This window comes from Papilio xuthus, unplaced genomic scaffold (genome assembly GCF_000836235.2).
Source record: "Papilio xuthus unplaced genomic scaffold, Pxut_1.1 DF829567.1, whole genome shotgun sequence".
Classification (NCBI taxonomy): Eukaryota; Metazoa; Arthropoda; class Insecta; order Lepidoptera; family Papilionidae; genus Papilio; species Papilio xuthus.
In genome coordinates, this window is record NW_013529082.1 from 863338 (window position 1) to 883155 (window position 19818).

At 34.2% G+C, this 19818-nt stretch overlaps 5 protein-coding genes across 5 annotated transcripts; 3 read left to right on the forward strand and 2 right to left on the reverse strand.

Moving 5' to 3' along the window:
* Positions 1-254: 254 nt before the first annotated feature.
* On the forward strand, positions 255-1666 carry LOC106117233 (uncharacterized). Its single transcript, XM_013311429.1, has 2 exons — positions 255-1050; positions 1146-1666. The coding sequence occupies exons 1-2, from the start codon at positions 819-821 to the stop codon at positions 1532-1534; spliced, it is 621 nt and encodes a 206-aa protein (XP_013166883.1). The 5' UTR covers positions 255-818; the 3' UTR covers positions 1535-1666.
* A 142-nt stretch (positions 1667-1808) lies between these two features.
* Positions 1809-6473, reverse strand: LOC106117852 (uncharacterized). The gene is made up of 3 exons (XM_013312338.1): positions 5120-6473; positions 4613-4852; positions 1809-3826 (listed from the first exon to the last, which is right to left on the reverse strand). Exons 1-3 carry the CDS (start codon positions 6291-6293, stop codon positions 1842-1844), a joined length of 3399 nt encoding a protein of 1132 aa, XP_013167792.1. The 5' UTR covers positions 6294-6473; the 3' UTR covers positions 1809-1841.
* A 199-nt stretch (positions 6474-6672) lies between these two features.
* On the forward strand, positions 6673-7159 carry kud (oligosaccharyltransferase subunit 5 kud). Its single transcript, XM_013311441.1, has 2 exons — positions 6673-6780; positions 6856-7159. Exons 1-2 carry the CDS (start codon positions 6775-6777, stop codon positions 7093-7095), a joined length of 246 nt encoding a protein of 81 aa, XP_013166895.1. The 5' UTR covers positions 6673-6774; the 3' UTR covers positions 7096-7159.
* Positions 7160-7423: 264 nt separating this feature from the next.
* Positions 7424-13272, reverse strand: LOC106117754 (potassium/sodium hyperpolarization-activated cyclic nucleotide-gated channel 1). Its single transcript, XM_013312173.1, has 12 exons — positions 13138-13272; positions 12601-12772; positions 12201-12428; positions 10467-10641; positions 10260-10374; positions 9999-10121; positions 9673-9771; positions 9434-9507; positions 9020-9137; positions 8416-8639; positions 8064-8191; positions 7424-7797 (listed from the first exon to the last, which is right to left on the reverse strand). Exons 1-12 carry the CDS (start codon positions 13172-13174, stop codon positions 7644-7646), a joined length of 1647 nt encoding a protein of 548 aa, XP_013167627.1. The 5' UTR covers positions 13175-13272; the 3' UTR covers positions 7424-7643.
* An 82-nt stretch (positions 13273-13354) lies between these two features.
* On the forward strand, positions 13355-18744 carry LOC106117761 (F-box only protein 9). Its single transcript, XM_013312186.1, has 11 exons — positions 13355-13499; positions 13708-13812; positions 14029-14169; positions 14494-14644; positions 15094-15236; positions 15650-15813; positions 15898-16092; positions 16388-16523; positions 17148-17264; positions 17673-17857; positions 18321-18744. Exons 1-11 carry the CDS (start codon positions 13497-13499, stop codon positions 18322-18324), a joined length of 1344 nt encoding a protein of 447 aa, XP_013167640.1. The 5' UTR covers positions 13355-13496; the 3' UTR covers positions 18325-18744.
* Positions 18745-19818: the final 1074 nt, after the last annotated feature.

Below are 19818 nucleotides of genomic sequence, written 5' to 3' on the forward strand. Positions count from 1 at the left end.
TGAACCGCTTTAAAGAGGGAGATAATTCGATTCGATTACTTATTTATAATATAAAAATGAATCGCCAAAATGTTGGTAAGCGCATAACTCAACAACGTCTATACCAATTTGGCCAATTCTTTTTTTGAAATGTTCATTGGAGTTCAAAGATGGTTTTTACGGCGAGAAAAATTCGATAATTGTCGTGAACTATTTTTTTTTAATTTCACGCGGACGGAGACAGCTAGTTTATTATAATTTTACTATACGCAACACTTAGGTAAAATTAAACTCATTTGAAGTTCGCTAATATGTTTCATTTTCAAACCATTAAAATGTCGTTTGGACATAAGCCAGATATTGTTTCAACATTAAAGGTAAACCAGTACAGGGATGGACTCTCCGGTAATTTATATTTTTTAAATTAATTTCTGACCGTCACAAAATGTCGGTAGAAATAATTTTGCTATACTAAATTATTGCAGAATAAAAGTTGTTTTAGCCAGTTTAACAATCATACCAACCAATTATAGTAATTTGTCACATATACTATATAATTCATTATACAAAGTATTGAAGTCTAGTTCGAAATGTTTTTAAAGTGTGCCCTGATACTTAATTTCTAAAATTGATTATTTAAATACGACCCTGTTCACAAATCCATCACTATTTCACTATTGAGCTTCGTGACGTAGAATCTGGCGGCGTTTCTGCGCGCGGTCATTGTCAAATCTATATTCATACATCCCATACATCCGTATTTAGTTGCCATTCGAGAGACGTAATACTTGGAGGGAAATTTGATTGAAAACAAAGTTTGGTATATTTTATATTATAAAATGGAAAACAATTTAGTAAATTCAATATTAATTTTATATAAGGAAAGAAATTGGAGATCTATAGTGTCAGAATATCATGATCATCCAGACAGAAGTAAATTATTATGGGTCTTTCCTGACGAGAAGAATTTTGACTTTTTACGAGATGGTGTTATTGATAATGGATGCGATAGTATTATAAGTGTTGGATGTGGTAGTGGACTTTTAGAATGGATGATTATTGAAGCAACTGGTAGGTGACTATTAATTTAGTAGTTTGTTACGAAAGTTTTTAACATTTTAATACAAAAGCCGACATGAAATATCTTAAGATAATATCGTTTTCAGGTTTACCTGTAACAGGGATTGAAGTTGACAGTGCTTGGTGGCAATGCAAATATGCACCACCAACATTTATTCCATTAATTTTAACATCTCCAACAATAGATAACTCAACATCATCTTTATTGCAAAATGCGAAAACTAGTGCTTTGCTATTCTGTTATTTTAATAGTCGTATAGCATTCGATGAATATTTGAAGCATTACTCAGGACATCTGCTAGTGATTATTGGTCCAGGTTATGGTAAAGGAGTACATACAGATCCATCGCCATTTGACGATCTGGGAGAAGAATGGATATTATATAAATCACAGGAAGTTAGGAATAGTAAAGATTACATCGCTTTTTATAAAAGATTGAAAAAGAACGAAAGTAATTATACGAATGGTTTTTAATAATATTTTAGTTTCATTTTGTATTGATGTATGTGACCCAAGTCCATCCCTGTTTCATACAGGACCAAACATTAATGTATTTTTTTAAAAGTTTGATTGAAACGATTTTATTAAACTATCTATAACAGTCTTTTTAATGTCTTATAATATTTAACGATTATAAAATTTTATTCTTTACAAAAGTGATCCTTATACAGGATGTTATCTAAATTTTAAATGCCACCTTAAATTTGTTGTATTTGATACACTTAAATATTTACAAAGTTAGCTTTAAAATAATATTAACAGATCTAATAACTTATTCAGATTAATTTTTCATTAATTCTATATTTTTTACATTGATTTTAGTCATCGGTCTAACCGATGTATTCATCATAGGATCTTTATTGCCTTGAAAATTCTGATATTCGTTATTATCTGGGACTATCTCTAGAACTTCCTTTTGATTTACGATAGGGACCTCCGTAACCATTCGGTTAATTTCATTAACCGATGCTTCAGGCATACTGTCAGAAGTTATATCGTTTTCTAAAAAGTGGAAATCATTATGCATGAGGTATAAAGACTCTAATGGAAAGTTCATATCGAAGCGAGGCAGCATTTTAGTGTCATCTGAATTGTCATCTATTTCTATAACGTCATTCTGTTGATCCGATATTTCTGGTAACATGACATTCGAAAGATCCATATGTCCAGAATATTGTTCCCCCATATCCATTAAATATTTATCAATCATTGATGGATTATTTGTCGTGTTATTCATACCCATGTTATAAAATGAATCGGATTTCACTTCGTTTTTAATATTTTTATGGATTTCCTCTAAAGGTGGTGATGCTTTGTACTCTCTACTCATGATTTGCGTATTAAGGCCTGTGCACATTCTTTCTAAGCATGGCGACTGTGTATTTTGTTTGATAGTCGCCTCTAATTTTATGTAACTGGGGTCATTTGTTTGAATTTTCGGTGGAGGTGGCAACATTGTCATTGTGTTAACGTTCATTTGCTGATTAAAAGTGAATATTTGCGGGTTGTCGTTCATTTCACTGTCGACCGGTGTAGTTGCGGGATCTTCTAGCATATTCTCTTGAGGGTATGTCATTATGTTGTTGGGCGATTCGCTTAACACCGGCTCCGGTTGCAGTTGCATGAACTGCGTCGTTATCAAATTATTAAAAGTCACCGGACCACCCAGACCGAATCTTTCGTTATCCTCTAACCTTTTAAATGCCATCTTTTGTTGCGAATGAAACATATTTTCTTGATCTGGGCCTTTTAATATTAAATTACTTTTAACAGAGATCTTCGCTTTCTTTTTGGGTGCTCCTTCTGGGTCACTACTAATATTAATAGGGGAATGACTAGATGAAGGAACTGGCAAGATTTGAGTCGGCTTAATAATAGGACCAATGACTTTTGTCATTGGCATTGATATTTTATCGACGGGTTTCAACATGATGTTATTCCGAAGGGACAATGGAACTGGTGGTAACCGGATTGGAAAGTTACCCATTATATTATTACTCATCGGGGAATGATTTGAAGCTAAAGAATTAACGCTGTTATTTTGTAAAAGTTTTTGTTCCATCGATACAGTCGTGTTTAGAAACTCGTGTAAGTTGGATTGATTTTCATCGTAAGTTATTTCAAGGATCTGTCGTTGTGGGGTATATTGGTGTCTATCCATCATGGTGTCATTGGAACTTTCGGATATCAGACAATCTGAACTGTTCTCGACTTTTCTTAGATCTGTGACCATTACATGGCTATTGTATGTAGGTGTTTGTATGTCACTGGTTGGAGTTGTGCAGTAGTTCTTTGGATATTCCTGTGGCATGCTCTCAGAGAGACTGTCACAGTCGTAAACTTCTATTGGTATAGTATTTACTGTGTTCGTATTGGAATCTTTGTTAGGATCTGTGGTATGACTTGTTGTGTTAGATTTTTCCTCATTACTTGGTATTGTCCAACTTGGTTTGTTTGTTTTACTTGACTTCATATCAACAAGAAGTTGTATACCTTCTTTATCTCTATGTGTAGTGAGATGTACTACATATTTTTCCTTGCTGACCGATTTGAATGGACAATATGGGCAGCAGTGTACATCGCTTGAATTGACATTGGGATGTTTGGATATCATATGAGACGTGAATATAGTGGATTGTATGGCAGTGTATGGACAATATTTACATTTGTAAACACCTTCCTTGGAATGCATCCTCTTGTGGCGACGCATCGCGTTGTGATCTGCTGACCGGTAGTTGCATTGATTGCATGAGTATGGTTTATCACCTGTAATATTATAGTATCATAATATAATATAATATAAATTTAAATAATGGGGGGGATAGAATTTGGGTCTATAATATTTTGAGCCAATCTTACTAATATTATAAATGCGAGTGATTATATTGATTGATGTATAGAAAGAAAGAAATAAAAGTTTATAGGTAACAAAGATTAAACCAAGAAACAATAACTAACATAATAAAAATTGCACATAACTAATAAATTAAATTAAACTAAAGTTACCATTTATGGTTAATTTGGATAATCTAGTGATGCCCACACTTAGGCAATGCCTGTATCGTGGGCATTGATATTGAGATAGGTATATAAAAGTATGGATGTTTGTTACAAGGTAACTCAAAAAAAGTTCAACAGGTCAAGCGAAATTTGGCATAGATGTAGAACATGATCTGGAAGAACATTAAGACTACTAATTAAGTTTTTTTTTTAATTCGGCTTGAACGGAGTCGTACTCAATAATAATAATAAAATATTAGCTGTCGCCCGCGACTCCGTCAGCGCGGGATTAAAAATAGATGTTGGCCGATTCTCAGACCTATTCAATATGCTCACAAAATGTCATGTGAACCGGTCAAGCCGTTTCGGAGTATGGGAACGAAAATTGTGTTTTATATATATAAGATTTACTTATGTTAGTACTTATTTTAAGAGGAATTATGGTTTTTTTATAAAATTAATTATCTCATACTTAATACAACAGTTTATACTTCAATTTCAAGACGTAAAAACACCATTTATTACAATATAATACTTTTAAACATGACTAACCTGTGTGAGACCTTAAATGCAGCTTAAGTTCCCCTTTTCTAGCAGCCGTGTAGTCACAATGTGAACACTTGAATGGCCTGAGCTTGTCATGTACCGTGTTAACATGTGCTCTCAGCTTCCTCTCATTGCTGAACTCCTTCTGACAGATATGGCACTGTGCGGGTGACGAGTCCCGCTTGTGAATCAAGTTGTGCTTTGAAAACTGATTGGAATTCTTAAACGATTTAGTGCAGATTGTGCCTGTGGAATTTACAATTACGTAACAGAAATTGACATTCATAAATATTTGAATTTATGGATAGTTGATTTTTTTTTCTAATTACAACAATAGAGTAGAAAGTTTTTGTTATAATACTGGTTAAAATTATATTTTGATTCTAGCAAACCAAACCATAAAGCCTGGCTGTTAGTTATTAAGTGTTCCTTTAGTTATTTTATACATATTTCAATGTATTTATATATTTTGAAATAGGTATGTCACAAAAGAAATAAAAGAAACTATCTTACATGTATATGCCTTAACATTTCCATGACATTTCATATGTATATTATAAAGTCTATACTTTTTAAATGTTTTAAAACCGCATATTTCACACGTAGGTAATTCCATATCCACAGCGTGGACTTTCCACAAATGTGTATGAAGGGGATCTACCGCGGGGCATACTTTTGCACACTCCGGACACTGTAGTTTACCATTCTGATGACATTTCCTATGATAAGCCATATTATTTTCATCTTTTAAACGTACATAACAACCTCCAATCCCACATGGCTTTATTAATTTTTTATCTGTATCAATTGTCTTAGTATTACCGTCATAAGTATGAGAATAATTTAAAACAGTTCCAGAATCATTGGCTGGCATTTGAGATTTATTATATTCATTATCTTTTTTAGTCTGTGGTGATGGTGAGTTGTCTAGAACATTGGCAATACGAGGTATTGATGATATGAGATCAGGAGTAACACTTGATACTTGTATGAGATTACAAGTACCGTTTGATACACCTGCCTCCGAAACATTTACATACTGAGTTGATACATCATTACTGTAAACTATGTTTATACTGGCACCTTGAATCACTTCTTTCGGATCAACTTTCTCAAAGTTAGGTGTGCTCATGTTATTTAATTCATCAACAGATATATAAGCAACACCTTTTGGTAGAGATTCATTATTTGGATTAACTGAATCAGTAACTATTTCAATAATTTGTGGAATTTTAATATCTGCTAATTCCTGTTGATTCGGAGGAGGTGGATCTTCAATCTTTTTATCTTCTTTTTTTAATTTCGCATTTTTAAGCGCTATTTGCACTAGACTTTTTACCATCTTTCTGACATCTTTTATGCCCATTTTATGATGGTTACGGAGGTGATTTCTTAGAGTTTCTTCCGCATCGAAAACGCTCGTGCAACCGGGGCAAGAGATCTGAATATTGTCGGCAAGGCCATTAGTTTTAGCTAAGTCTGGGTGAACAGTAAAAAGGTGAAATTTTATGTCATCCTCGGCTAGTGCCATGTAAGGACATGCTTCGCACTTAAAGAACACCGTCGAGCCTACTGATTTCTCTTCATAAGAAATTACTTTTTCTTTAGGTAGGGGAGGTTTTGTGTCACCTCCACTACTCTGTCCATTCATGTTGTTGATATTCATTATAAAACATTTGGAATTCATTGCTTGTATCGCAAAATCAACTTATGATTAACATTGTTTCTTAAACAACAATGCTACTACATTTACGCATAGTAAAGGTTATAAACACATAAAAATTACCACTTTATCTCTGTTTTTATTTTATTATTGAAATTGACTGATTGAACAAATGTCATTTCTTCTTACAGTAAATGTCACTGTCATCGGCAGTCATCAGGTTGTTTTTCAGTTCAAAACTTTAAAGAAATGTATTGTTTTAAATACCCCTGTTTATATTATTTAAATTATCTGATAAACACATAATATTTAGATGATTTTTAATCCATGTTTTATAAAAGGGTACATTAAAAAAATATATATTTATCGGTTATTTCCTCTACATAGTTGTCAGAAAATTATCAAATGTGTGACGTATCCTAATTTTTTCTGACGTTGACTTTAGCGTTCTTGCCGGTGGTGCTAAGTTTTGTTTTTGCAATTATTCTCAATAGAAATCTTCAAAATGAGCGTAAGTAACCTTTATAATATATGAGTCAATTACATTTCAATTATGTACAATGTTTCAAACGTATTTTTTTTTTAGTTGGAAATAGAATCAATGGTTCGATACACGTCGCCGATAAACCCAGGCGTGTTTCCACATCTCACTTTACTACTGCTCGGTATCGGCATTTTCTTCATGGCGTGGTTCTTCGTATATGAAGTAACAAGTACGAAATCAACCAGAGATCTCTTCAAGGAACTTTTGCTGTCACTCGTCGCGTCTTTGTTTTCCGGCTTTGGTGTTCTGTTTCTGTTGTTATGGGTTGGCATATATGTGTAACAAAAACTTAATATATAAGTACGATAATAATGGAAGTGATTTCTTGTTTATTTTAAGATAAAATAAATATATTATTTTGTAACATTACATTTCATTTTTCATATTATCATATTATGAATATTTGCATCCTAAATGTGACTTTTGCACTTAGATATCTGTACCCCTAGACAATGTATAAAATGGGCTTATAATTATAAATACAGTAAAAGTAGAAATTAAAAATCTTAAATTTATAATATTTTATTTTTATCTCAAATGGTTAAACTTAAAAGTACATAAACTTCTTAATTAATCAAAAGACAACATTCTTGTGTCCATATTTTTCTTACTTAAAAATAACTCTGTAAATACTTTATGTTAAACGGTTAAGGTGTTTGCTCACATTATACAAGAATAGATCAAAAACATATGAAAATAACTGCTATAAAAGCAGTTAATTTCATATGTTTTTATAAATATTAGACATATAAATTAGACATTTTTTCCTGACATAAAGGAAGAAAGAAAGAAAAAAATATATTTTTAATTATTTTGTTGTCATGAATGTGTTAGCTGAGTAATGTGGTACCAGATGCATCAAGTTCCACACGCTTCTCCCGCTGTCTACGGAACTCATCGTCCAATACCACCGTCTCATGCATCCGTTGAGCTGCCAGCTCTTGCAACCGATTGTACAGCAATTGGTTTGTCTTTACTATTTGTCTGTGAAATGTAAAATCAGCCTTAAATTGCATCCCACAATTTTGACATTTGCACAATGGTTTTATTTTAATGTAATTAAATTAGCTATGTTCATTTTAAAGTAAAATACGAATAATGTTTAAAACCCTGTAAATTTTTAGTTGAAAACATACAATTTTGTACATAGGAGACTCAGAAATATGTTAAAAGTTTATGGTTGATAGGATATAAGAGTCCATTGTTGGATCTAGTTGTTTCATTATCTAAATTGCTATGCACAATAATACCGAAAGTTAACAGCGTCGAGCCGGTACACCTGCGTGATCTCCACTGACACGACGGTAGCTACGCGCTTGCTGTCCGCCATCAGTAGTGCCACCTCGCCAAAGTGGTCACCATCTTCTAGGTGGCAAATCTTTATAGAATGGAGATAACAGGAAGGGGTTCAGATGATTAATGATCAAACAGACTCCAGATATATGTACTGAAAGACAGGGAGTAAGGGATGGGAGGAAACCTGGATGTGGATACACACAGTCTTATATATGCATTCATTGAGTTAATTCTTGATATTTCGCTCCAGATTCGTTCCTGAATGACCGAATCTTATAAAAATAAACTTTATAAATATCAAGTAACCTCAACTCCCTTCAAGGAGTAAACAGCGACCGTTCCATTAGCTATAAAGTACATGCAATCCCCGTTGTCACCCGCGCGCATCACCAGATCATTGGGCAAGTACACCTCGGGCTTGAGGCAGCCCATCACCGCGCCCACCACACTCGCCGGCAGCCCCTCCAGCAGCGGCAGGCGATTCACCAACTTGTAGCACGTGTGCAGAATTATCTCGTGACGTAATTGATCTGCTCAGTAATAAAACAACTTGTTATAAATCGACAGATGCATTTAGATAGGTTAAAGGTTCTAAACTGAATATAAATTTTAATTGTAAAGCTGTGATAGTTTTAATAGAGCTACTCTCCAAAAGAGACTAGGAGCTGGAATTTTATTTAACACAAAAAGCCCGGGAAGTTTTAATCAAATTATACTGGTAACCGGAACCAACGACCATATACTTTACCAACCATTCTCTTCGAAGCGGAAATGCCAGCTCGTTGATAGTGATTTCCGAAAAGAAAATTTACTAATTTGTTGTGACAAAATGTGGCAACATTGCTATAATTTTATTTGAATAGTCCCCAACACATCTATACTACAATTTCATTAAATCGCGAAAAATAACCTGATAAACATTCTAGCGTATCGTCCTCCTTGTAGTACTGCTCCTGGTATCTGTACCTGTAGAACTCTCTTAGTCGTGTCTTCAGTTGAGCTGGGAGCTGTTTGTGTTGCATATAAGCCTAATAAAAAATTAGTTAAAATGAAATAAAGTAGCATGGCGAATAGACATTTCGTTGCGGTAAACATTTTAGTAAATAGATGGAAAGGGAGCATAAGCTTGCCAAATATCGTGTCGGGATAGAATTAAAAGTTTTGGAGGCACGAGCCTCATCCTATCCACTTCTTAATTTTTTGCATTTTAGCCTGCAAAGGCAATAAATGCCTAAACGAAGAGTTAGAGAACAACGAAAATGATGTTTTAAAATACATCATTATGAGGCGATGTTTAGAAGTAGTATCACGAAGACCTCATCACCTCCATCTGACTGAGAAGTCCATGGTAACGCGTTGCAGAGTTGTAGTATGTCATATATATTTTCAACAGGAAAACTGCAATAGTTTAAAACATTTGGTATAAACAGGAGGAAAGTATGTTTAGGCACAACCATTGGGCATTTCTTCCAGAAATTAAATTAAGTATCATAAGCGTGTAAGGCTCTCATGGTTGACAGAAAGGGGGAAGGAAGGAAGCGTGTAAGTATAAGCTTGACTTACTTATCGTGTACACCATGAACATTGCTCCGTAAAATACAATAAGGGAATAGCAGACAAATTCTTCAACTGTTGAAACTTTGAGCATTGAAGGATCGACTCCTGAAAAGTTACCATATTTTAAGGTAGCTGCAATTTTAAACTTTAAATGGAAATAAACTTTTGGAGAAGAGAAACGAGTAAAGCTTCGTCTAATGTTAAGAAATCTGACACCCGAGAACACTTGCCACTCTAAGAGCACTGAAGTTCTGCAAATGCGAGACTTCACATCCAGCGCAACCTTAAAAATTCTTCGTTTAATACATATTCTTAAAAAATTGTTGTCTAACCGACTAACGCGCTCAGGGTTATGAAGAGCGCCTTGTTGTAGCGCATGCCGGGAGAATAGGTCGACAGGTCGCCGCTCGTGCTGTTGAGGAACAGCGTGTACTGCCTGGGCATCTTGCCCGTCCCTAATTTGAAAAAAGTATGAGAGCATGGTTTTTATATCTTTCCTATCTATTTCTAGTATTATTCTCCGTATGGGTTAAATCCGCACGCGACCCACTTGTGACAAAATTAAACAGCAGTAATCATAAAGCAGTTCTTACAGTAATAGCCGAGAGCAGGCAGGATGTAAATAATGCAGTTAGTCCAGTGCACTGATATAAGGAAGAGCAGCGTGTGCCGCACCGTGCGGTGCCATATGTACGATTCCGTGAACAACTATAAGTACATAAAGAAAAAAAATAACATATTTTAGGCGATATTTTTTCAATTGAGAAATATAAAATCTACTAATACTATGTCATAGCCACCAGCATAAAAGGCTTCAAGTTGAGAACGACGGTGGCGATCCGCAGCACTCGGAGCATCGCCATCAGGTGGCCGAGTAGAAGGTAGCGGTAGCCGGTCAGCTCCATATGTAGGAGCACGTATGCCAGCGGCACGCACGACACGAAGTCCACCACGAACCAGCCCCGTAAATAATGCCCATTTACAAGAAATTCAAAATTTATAATTTTTTATTTACCAGGCAATCAATTTAATAAAAATGGTATTGAAACAATTTTAAGGATTGTGATAAGGCAACACAGCTGTACCGAATTATTTGTTGCTCATGTCAGTTGTCATTGATTTATGGACGATTGACATTGACATTGATATGACAATTAAACTTGTTTGCATTTTACTATTTACTAGAATGATTTATTTCATTATTTTTTTATTGCACTAATTAATTAGTCATACGATGTTATTATACTGATTATGAAGTTAAATGGAATTTGGTGATACATTTTTATGTTTTTTGTGTAATGAACGCTTATGTTCAATTTTATTTTATTAGTAAAAATCATGTTATCATTTGGAGTCCGTGTTATTAACGATATAAGTTGATTTTTATATTAACCAAAAATCCGTATCCAACCCATAGTTTTATAAATTCGACATAAATACAACATAGTGGTTGAGGTATGGTTAAAACCAATTATTTTTTGCTATTGCGGGACTGCCTGACAGCGGAACTGTCCCTCCCAACGTGAGATGATTTTTAGAATGAACCAAAATGTTATGATTAAAATAAGGTACCATTAACCTAGAAACCCATTTTTCTAGAACACTATCTTGATTTTCCAGTGTTGACCTCAGTGGTAAGAGAGATCCGCTAGTTCTTACCTATTTTTATTTTATTCTGTTGCATTTCAGTTATTACGTCCTTTGCATTTTACATTGAAATTAACCTGTATTTAATTTTTATGAAGTACTAATTTTGAAATAGATTTTTTCTTATTTTGCACTTTACTGCATTAACATCAATATCATGCCTAGAAGAAAGTCAAAACTTTCATCATATTCTAAGAGAGCGAAGATAGAAAGATTAAGACGAGCAAATGAGACTCAAGAGGCTAGAGAAAAACGACTGACAGATTGTCGTGTAAGGCAAGCCTTGCGTAGATCAATGGAACGAAGCCCAGAGAGGAATGAACGTTTAGAGTTACAAAGACTCAGTCAATCGTTGCGAAGGCGTCGAGAATCTCATGTGTCTAGAGTGCAACGTCTACAAAAAGATTGCCAACGACACGCTATTTCGCGAAGATTACAATCGGATGAAGCTAGACAGACGCGATTATTAGATCAGCGGATTCGACAAGCCATTTCGAAAGGCATAGAATTGAAGGACGCTAGGAAGAAGCGATTAGAAGAAGATCGTACTCAACGTGCCGAGGCGCGAGGTTTGAACCAGCCCCTATTGGAAATCAGTGATCGAAAAGAAAAAAATTCCAACGCATAGCCTTAAAAAAAAATGAAGAATAACAGAAATAATAATTTTTGTTTTTCACATTGAAAACCCACAGTATTAACGTATTACTGTTGAAACTAATGGAAAATTTAGATGTGGAAAGAAAATGTATTTTGAAGTATTTTTCCGTGACAAATTAATTTTATTTATTAAATTTTGTAAAAATATATTGCTGTTTTTGTATTTAAAATATATAATTTTAATAATATCAGCGCTCAACATGTACGCGTTATTTTAATAAATCACTCACCAAATAATTCTGCTTCGATTCACCACGATATTTTTCTCGACATTTCGGTAACCCATTTTGAAATTAATACACATGTCGATAAAACATACAACATGTAGACCAAGTAATATGGAATCTACGACATGAAGTGTAGGGCCTTCTTCTGTCTCCAGGATATAGCATAGTCGGAAGGACGAGCTGACCATGTGGCTAATGTTTATCACGATCATGAAACTGCACCAAAATAAACTAAAAATTCAAAATAAATTGAATCTCGTATTATTCTCAGTTCCATGGAAATAGCGTAACACGCCATGGTTCAAAACGTTTTCACTTTTAACCAACTTAAAAAGGAGTAGGTTCTCAATTCGTCTGGTTTTTTTTAAGTTTATGATGACGGTTAAGATTTACTATACTTTACCTGAACTTACTATAGGGATGGATAACATCTTTTCCTCCTTCTATGATTTGACGGTGTCGTTCTACTATTATTTCTGCGTGGCTACGAAAATGTTGAAATATCATTGGGTGGCTTGCAGAAACCATGAAAAGTTTCCTTAGAAATTGTCTACTTAGTATTTTTTCTTTAGAACCTAGAATAATATTTAATAGCGTAAAGACGTATAAGCTGATTTCGTGGTAAAAGCAAGTTTCCTTGCATAAATGTTATCTATATCAGTAACATAAATTACTTAATCAACTCATTCTGTTATAGGACATCCTCTGCCAAGATCACGCTATTCTATGAATGCAAGTCAGATAAATGTCTTGTAAACTAAATTATTGTTGTCCTACTACATTGCTATTATAAATTATTAACTGCAAGTTAATATTACCAGCAACAGGTGAAAAGTAACTCTAAATATTCATGTATAACATGATCATCGTGGCGATCTTTGGGGAAGCCCCTACCCATCAGTGGCTTCATATTCCTGAAAAGAAGAAGAAGCATGCATACCTAAGTTGTCAATATTCTTTTCTACTGCTGAAGCCATTTCTAACAATTTTAGTTGTTCAACTACTTTGATTAGCTAAATTGTGGAGAAGGAGAAATTAAAATTGTTGAAGAAATATTTTTTTAAACCTAACGATGCAAAAGTTGTTTTGCGTTCTTAATATGACAGTGTCAGGTTGACAGTTTCTCAGGTTTGTCAGTTTGACATTGACAGGTTGTTGACAATTGTCTATTTGTTATCAAGAAATAGATGTCCTATTTTTTATAATTTAAGTAAAAGAAATGCTCCGAATGATGGATTAATAAACAACACACTACCATTTAATAACCTAAATATAATTTACATTTGAGATTTATTATAAATGGTGAGAACATTTAAGTTAGAAGTCAATAAATTGCACATAAAGTTCACAATATTTTGGATGATACTAAGCACGGTATCTGCATGTTGTAAAGACTGACAAGTTTTCTTATTTTTTATTTAGTTAGTTTTATAGTTTTTTTTTTGTAAAATACTGTAGTAAATTACCTAAAATTATAAAGTTTATTACTAGATTGTATATAAATTTGTAGGCATCTACCTCCAGTGATGAGCAGGAAGATTCTTCTTCCTCTCTTACCAATAAGCTATTAAAAACCCGTGATGCTTTGGAGAAATTGAGTTTAGCCAATGTTCAGGTAATTTTATTTTTTAATATTCAACCTTCTAGAGTTATCTCATTTTATTTAATTAATTCCCTCTTTTGATGCCCTATAACTTCCCCATTTACACAATGTTTAATGTCTTTTTAAATGAATTTGATAAATATTTACATGTTAATCCTCAAGTTAGTACAGCTTGCTGTAAAAAATAATTGACTAATAATTATAATGATATTGCTTATATTTTTTCAGGTAACTGAAGGTGAAGATGAGTTGGCAGCATTTAGACAGCAGTGGCAGCGTGAATTAGAGGCTACTCCCTCACCGCACAGAGAACCACCTCGACAACAGACAAAATTGGAACCTGAAGAACCTGTTAGTGATGAAGAAAAGGTTATTCATATATACATATTGACAAGTTATAATAATAGTATTCAAATGTTTGCAATTTTTTTTAATTTGAATTCAACCAACCCGCACTGGGTCAGCATGGTTGACAGGTCTAGTCACCCCTAACTTAGAGTAGGCTCTGAGCCTCTTAATGGGGTCATCTAGTGTGCTGATGATCATGAATCATTCGGAATAAGTTCTAGGCTAAGTAAGAAACTTGTTCTAAGATGTGGTGAGGCAATAAAAAAAATGCCACAAATCTATTATTTTAGGGTTAATTTAAGTATGTAATTGCAATATTATTAACTTTGTTGTATATGTTACCAGGCAAAGCAGCTTTTCCTCCGTGGTGTGGAATTGGAGAGGAGCGGAAAACTGTATGAAGCCATCCAACATTACAAACGGTCAATGCAGATTTGTCCTGATGTCGAGACTAGACTTTATGAGAGCACTGATCATAGAGCTGATACTCCTATTGGTGTGTATTTAGTGTAAAATTAAAAAAAATTACGTTTTTAATTTTTTTCAATTTTACACTTTGTATGAAGTTAAATAATCAAAATATTGTAGTGTTTAAAACATGAGCTTTTGTTTAGAGGATGCTCAAATAAATTGTGATCCCATTTCAAGCTTCCAATTGTAACATCTCTATTATCTTTATTACTAATACTAGCTGTCGCCCGCGACTCCGTCCGCGCGGAACAAATAAAAAACTTAATAAGTAGCCTATGTCTCCAGATTATGTTCTATCTGTGGCAAATTTCCTTAAAATATCCATTAATCCATCCATACATCCAAATATTTGCCTTTATAATATTAGTAAGATAGTATTGTCTATAATGCAGTTAGCCTTTCTGTTACTTATGGTTTCAACCAATGTTATACAAAGAGTTTTTACTGTTTTTAATATTACTTACTACTTTACAGAGGAACTGAAAGTGGAAGAAGTAAGAGAAGTGGAGGATGTAGATAGTGATGATGAAATGATAGAAGGTGAGGACCTCGTGACTCGGCTGCAGAGGATTCTTGCAAGGAAGGGAACACTCTGCCAACCGGAGTTCACTACAAGGGTAAGAATTTTTTGCTTTTTCTCGTTTTATATTTTCCTTCTGGAAAGTTCTCTGTTTAGAATATACTAGTGATCGCTTGCGAATTCGTTCGCGCGGAACTTAAAAATAAATAATTAGTAGTCTAGGTGTTCTTCTAGATGTCTATATGTTTGCCATATTTCATATATATCCATTGAGCTGTTTTAGGAGGTACCTTCAAACAAACATCCATTTAAATATTCGAATTTATAATATTAGTAAGACGTAAGATTTTTGGTCTGTAGATTTTGTTGTAACCTGTAGCCTATGTTTCTCGAACAATATTGAAGAGTGAAGTGTTATTCGACTCATATTTTTCTCCTGTTTGTCATGGAATTACAATATGTTTGTTGATTTCTGTTATTATTATAGTTTGTTATTTTGGTTTGTGTCAGGGTGGTCACATATCATGGCTGCCGTACGAGGTGGTACAACTGGTGCTGCGCTGGGCGGTCAGCGCAGACCTGGATGCTGTCACACTGGAGAGGATATCGGCAACCTGTCGTGGTCTCTACCTTGCAGCTAGAGAGCCTGACATTTGGCGGCTGTTGTGTGTCAAGTTAGTAGTGCGCCTCTCCACAATAAAAATTGTGTTCTGCCCAACGTTATGTGCGATGTTCTGAGCTTGGTGATGACATTTCAGGACTTGGGGTATAGAATGTGGGGTCCCTCGTGGACACGGGTTCACATCCTGGCGTCAGATGTATATAGACAGACCTCGTATCCACCTTCACGGCTGCTACATCAGCAAGACCACGTACCTACGTCATGGAGAGAACTCCTATCAGGACCAGTCCTATCGGCCTTGGTATCTCGTCGATTACTATAGGTACCTTAGGTATGTATGAAGTCGGTATGTGCCACTAAGGGCGTCCCTTAGTGGAGTGTTACTGTGAGACATTAACAAATAAAGTATTGCTTAAATCATTTAACGATTTTGAATATATCAGACTGATATCTATATTAATATTAAAACGCGATTTGATTCTTTATATTGAATAGGCTCCGAAAACTCGGAGCCATTGTTTCCATTGTCGAGAAGCTACACAATCCCCTGGTGATAAAGACTATATTTATTACTAGATTTTTTCCTCGAGCAACTGCTAGTGTTAAAGTATCTGAATGGTGTAAAGGTTCTTCCCTGACGGTGTGGTGCTGATGTGGACGACGGCAGAGGAGCCGGCGTCATGTGTGGGCCAGCTGAAGCACCGCGCAGCAAAGCCCAGCCTCGGCATCATGCCCGGACATTACAGGCTCGTCGGGGATAAGGTCTTTGCAATTTTATTATGTTATAATGTGCAACTTGTTAGGTATCCTTAAGGTAGATAAACCGAATCCGTATCCTTCATCTATATCCGTATCCAAACATGTTAACATTTACATATAACATCTGTACACATTTACACTAATATATGTATTTTGATGTATACGTGTTTATGTACACATTACCCGGAAGCACTTATAATGCAGTTAAAATTAATTGTTGAGGAATCAATTTGTAATCAATTAGTCATCAATTAGTTAGTAATTAACCTTCTGGTTGTTTAATTTTCTTTTATTTCATCATCATCATCATCATCATTCTCAGCTCACTATACGTCCCCCTGAGGGGATCGTAGCCTACCTTAAGTTAGAGGTGACTAGGTCATAGTCAACCACGCTGGCCCAGTGCGGGTTGACTTTCTACATCTTTGAGTTTCTTCACACATTATGTGTCATAATGATGTTTTCCTTCACCATAAGAATGTCGCATAAATTTACATATGTAAATCGAAAAACACATTGGTACATGAAGGGATTCAAACCCAAAACCTGCAGATTACAAGTCAAGTGTTTAACTCCTGAGCCACCGACTCTCTTTTTTTCCTTTTATAATCATTGTACTTTATTTAGGTTGTGATAGTTATAAAAAAGGTGAGCAGCGAGAAGAAGCCGGCGCACGCGAGCAACACGCGCTTCCGTTCGCGCAGGAAGGAGACACTCGAACATCACGAACAGATATTCCATCTGGTCAGTACACAAGCATAATAATTTATAGTATATTTTAAATGGAGCCATTACACATTTTGTCTTACAGTAATGAAATGGGAACCCTAAAAAATTAGCTATGGCATTCGTTTGTTTAATTCATTTAAAGTGTCTGGGAGAAAATCCGACAGTGTGCCGGTGTACTGGCGCAACACTAGCCTTACTAAAATGTCAACGTTTATGTCCCCTCACTAATCATTCTGACATTTGACTTGGTAACGAAAGCACGTCATTTTGCGCCAAATGATTCTAACTAATTATGCCTAAAAATAATTATCACGTTACACGACAGTTATACATGAAAGTTGATTTGAGTGACCGTGTGTAAACTGCGATGCATTTGTGTATTTATTATACACAATAATGTGTATTCGCTGTGTAATTGTTCAGGAGTTGGAACTGCACAACGTGCGCTCACGACGCAACTGGCAACTGTCATGGCGGCACTACGCGGTGTCTTCGCGGCGTGACCAGTGGACACAGTTCGACCTCACACCTAACAAGTTCCCGCCCTTCGCCTTCAGCCGTGTCCGCGCATACACTGCTGAGGCACACGCACCCCTCGCCTCGCACACGTATGTACACGCACTTGTACACACATTCCCGTACACTTACACACGTACACTTTTACACGTATAAATCTTACTAATTTTATAAAAGCGAAAGTTTGGATGGATGGATGTTTGTTTGGTATCTCTAGAACGGCTAAACGGATCTCGCTGGAAGAATGTAATACATAGTCTTGAAAAACGTCTAGGATACTTATTAATTTTTTTTTTATACCGCGCAGACGGAGTTGCGGGCGATAGCTGTATACTATACACTTAATGGTGCATACAGGATTGATATTTGGAAGGCTCGACCTCTTTAGTCCCTCCTAGATCCGCTAACGTACACATATTGAACACGCATTTGTGTACACAAAAAATAAAATTACACATTACACTCTTTAAGAGTGAAGTGTGTAATTTTTTTAGTATTACATGTAAATTTCTGAGTTTAGTGTAAAAATTAATACATTTTATCTGTTGGTTTTAGGTAAACGTTTTGGAAAGTGGGTGCGTATATTCTGTTGTAAATGTCATTTGTATTTATAAATGTTGCCATGATGCAAAGTCAACAGATTATATAATTACAATGTAAGTGTTAAGTGAAGATAAAAATAATATATTTTGGGCGCTAACTCTTATGCGGGTTTAAATTTAGAGATATATTTTTTTTCTCTAAAAATAACATTTATTTGAATCGGGTTTTATTACAAACATTTTTTCTTTTCGTTAATTGATTATTAAAAAAAAAAGAAACAAGTTGTATATTTCGTTTTTTTTTCCTTTTTTTATAATCTGTGATTTGTGTAGCCCATATGAACGCACAACAGAGGCGCAATGTAGCGATGTTCTTACTTCAAGCACTTAACTATTGTACATAATTCACGCAACTAAAAGAAATGCAATAATAAAAATTAAAAAAAAATATTATGTAAAAAAACAATACAACAAAAGTATTTTTCTACTTAAATCCTTGATTAATTCGAAATTTATTATTATTTGCCTAAAAAAATAGAGATATAAACTAATAATGCGAAAAGCGTGCGTGTGTTATTTAAGGACCGCCATTTTGTAAATTACTGTCAAGGCGAAGATTTTTGTAGGTCTGTAATATTATAGAGAGTGATTAAGCTTTACTTGCCGATTTTCAAAACTTGTCCTTTATTTGTTAGGAATATAACACGTCGAAGCTTATTCCTACAAGCTATTTTCTATCTATTCATAAATGTAAAAAATATGTACATATAATATGTATTTTCGCTAAAAATTATTATTATTCGTTAAAAATTTTGTATGATTTAATTAACGAATCTATTAATTTTTTTTATTAAATTGAAACTACAAATTGTAATTAAAATGACTACCGGAAATCACGTGATGATTTTTTTTGTAATAATTTTAAGACTTTGATTTTGAATTAAGAAATGTTACTCCATTTTGTTTCATTATCTGTATAAATATTGAGAATAAAGCATAATTTATTTAAAATTGGGTTTTTATTTATTTATATTTTAATACATAAATTAAAAATACATATAAATTTGATTAAGTAATTTTATTTTAGGAGCAATAACACAAATAACATTCATTTTGCATGTTAATTAAAAAAATTATAATATATAATTTTTATTAAAAGCATTTTTTGCTATTAAACATAGATAAATACAACACCTAAATATGATTTTTTAAAATAAATACGAGGTTTTTGAATATAACTGGCTCATAATAAATCTCACTTATTTTATTCTAATAATTTATGTCCATAGAAAAAGTTTATGACCTTTTTATGTTTAACAATTACGATTTATAATTAAAAAGTTATTTTTTCAAATCTCTTAACTGGTAACATTAGATACATTTTCCTTATGCTCTTTCTCCCTCATACAAAGCTTGTAATTGGGATAGAATTATGGAACAAAATCTATTTGAATTCTTTCTTTATGTTTAATTGTTCAATAAACTAGCTATATAGTTATCTATGAAAACTA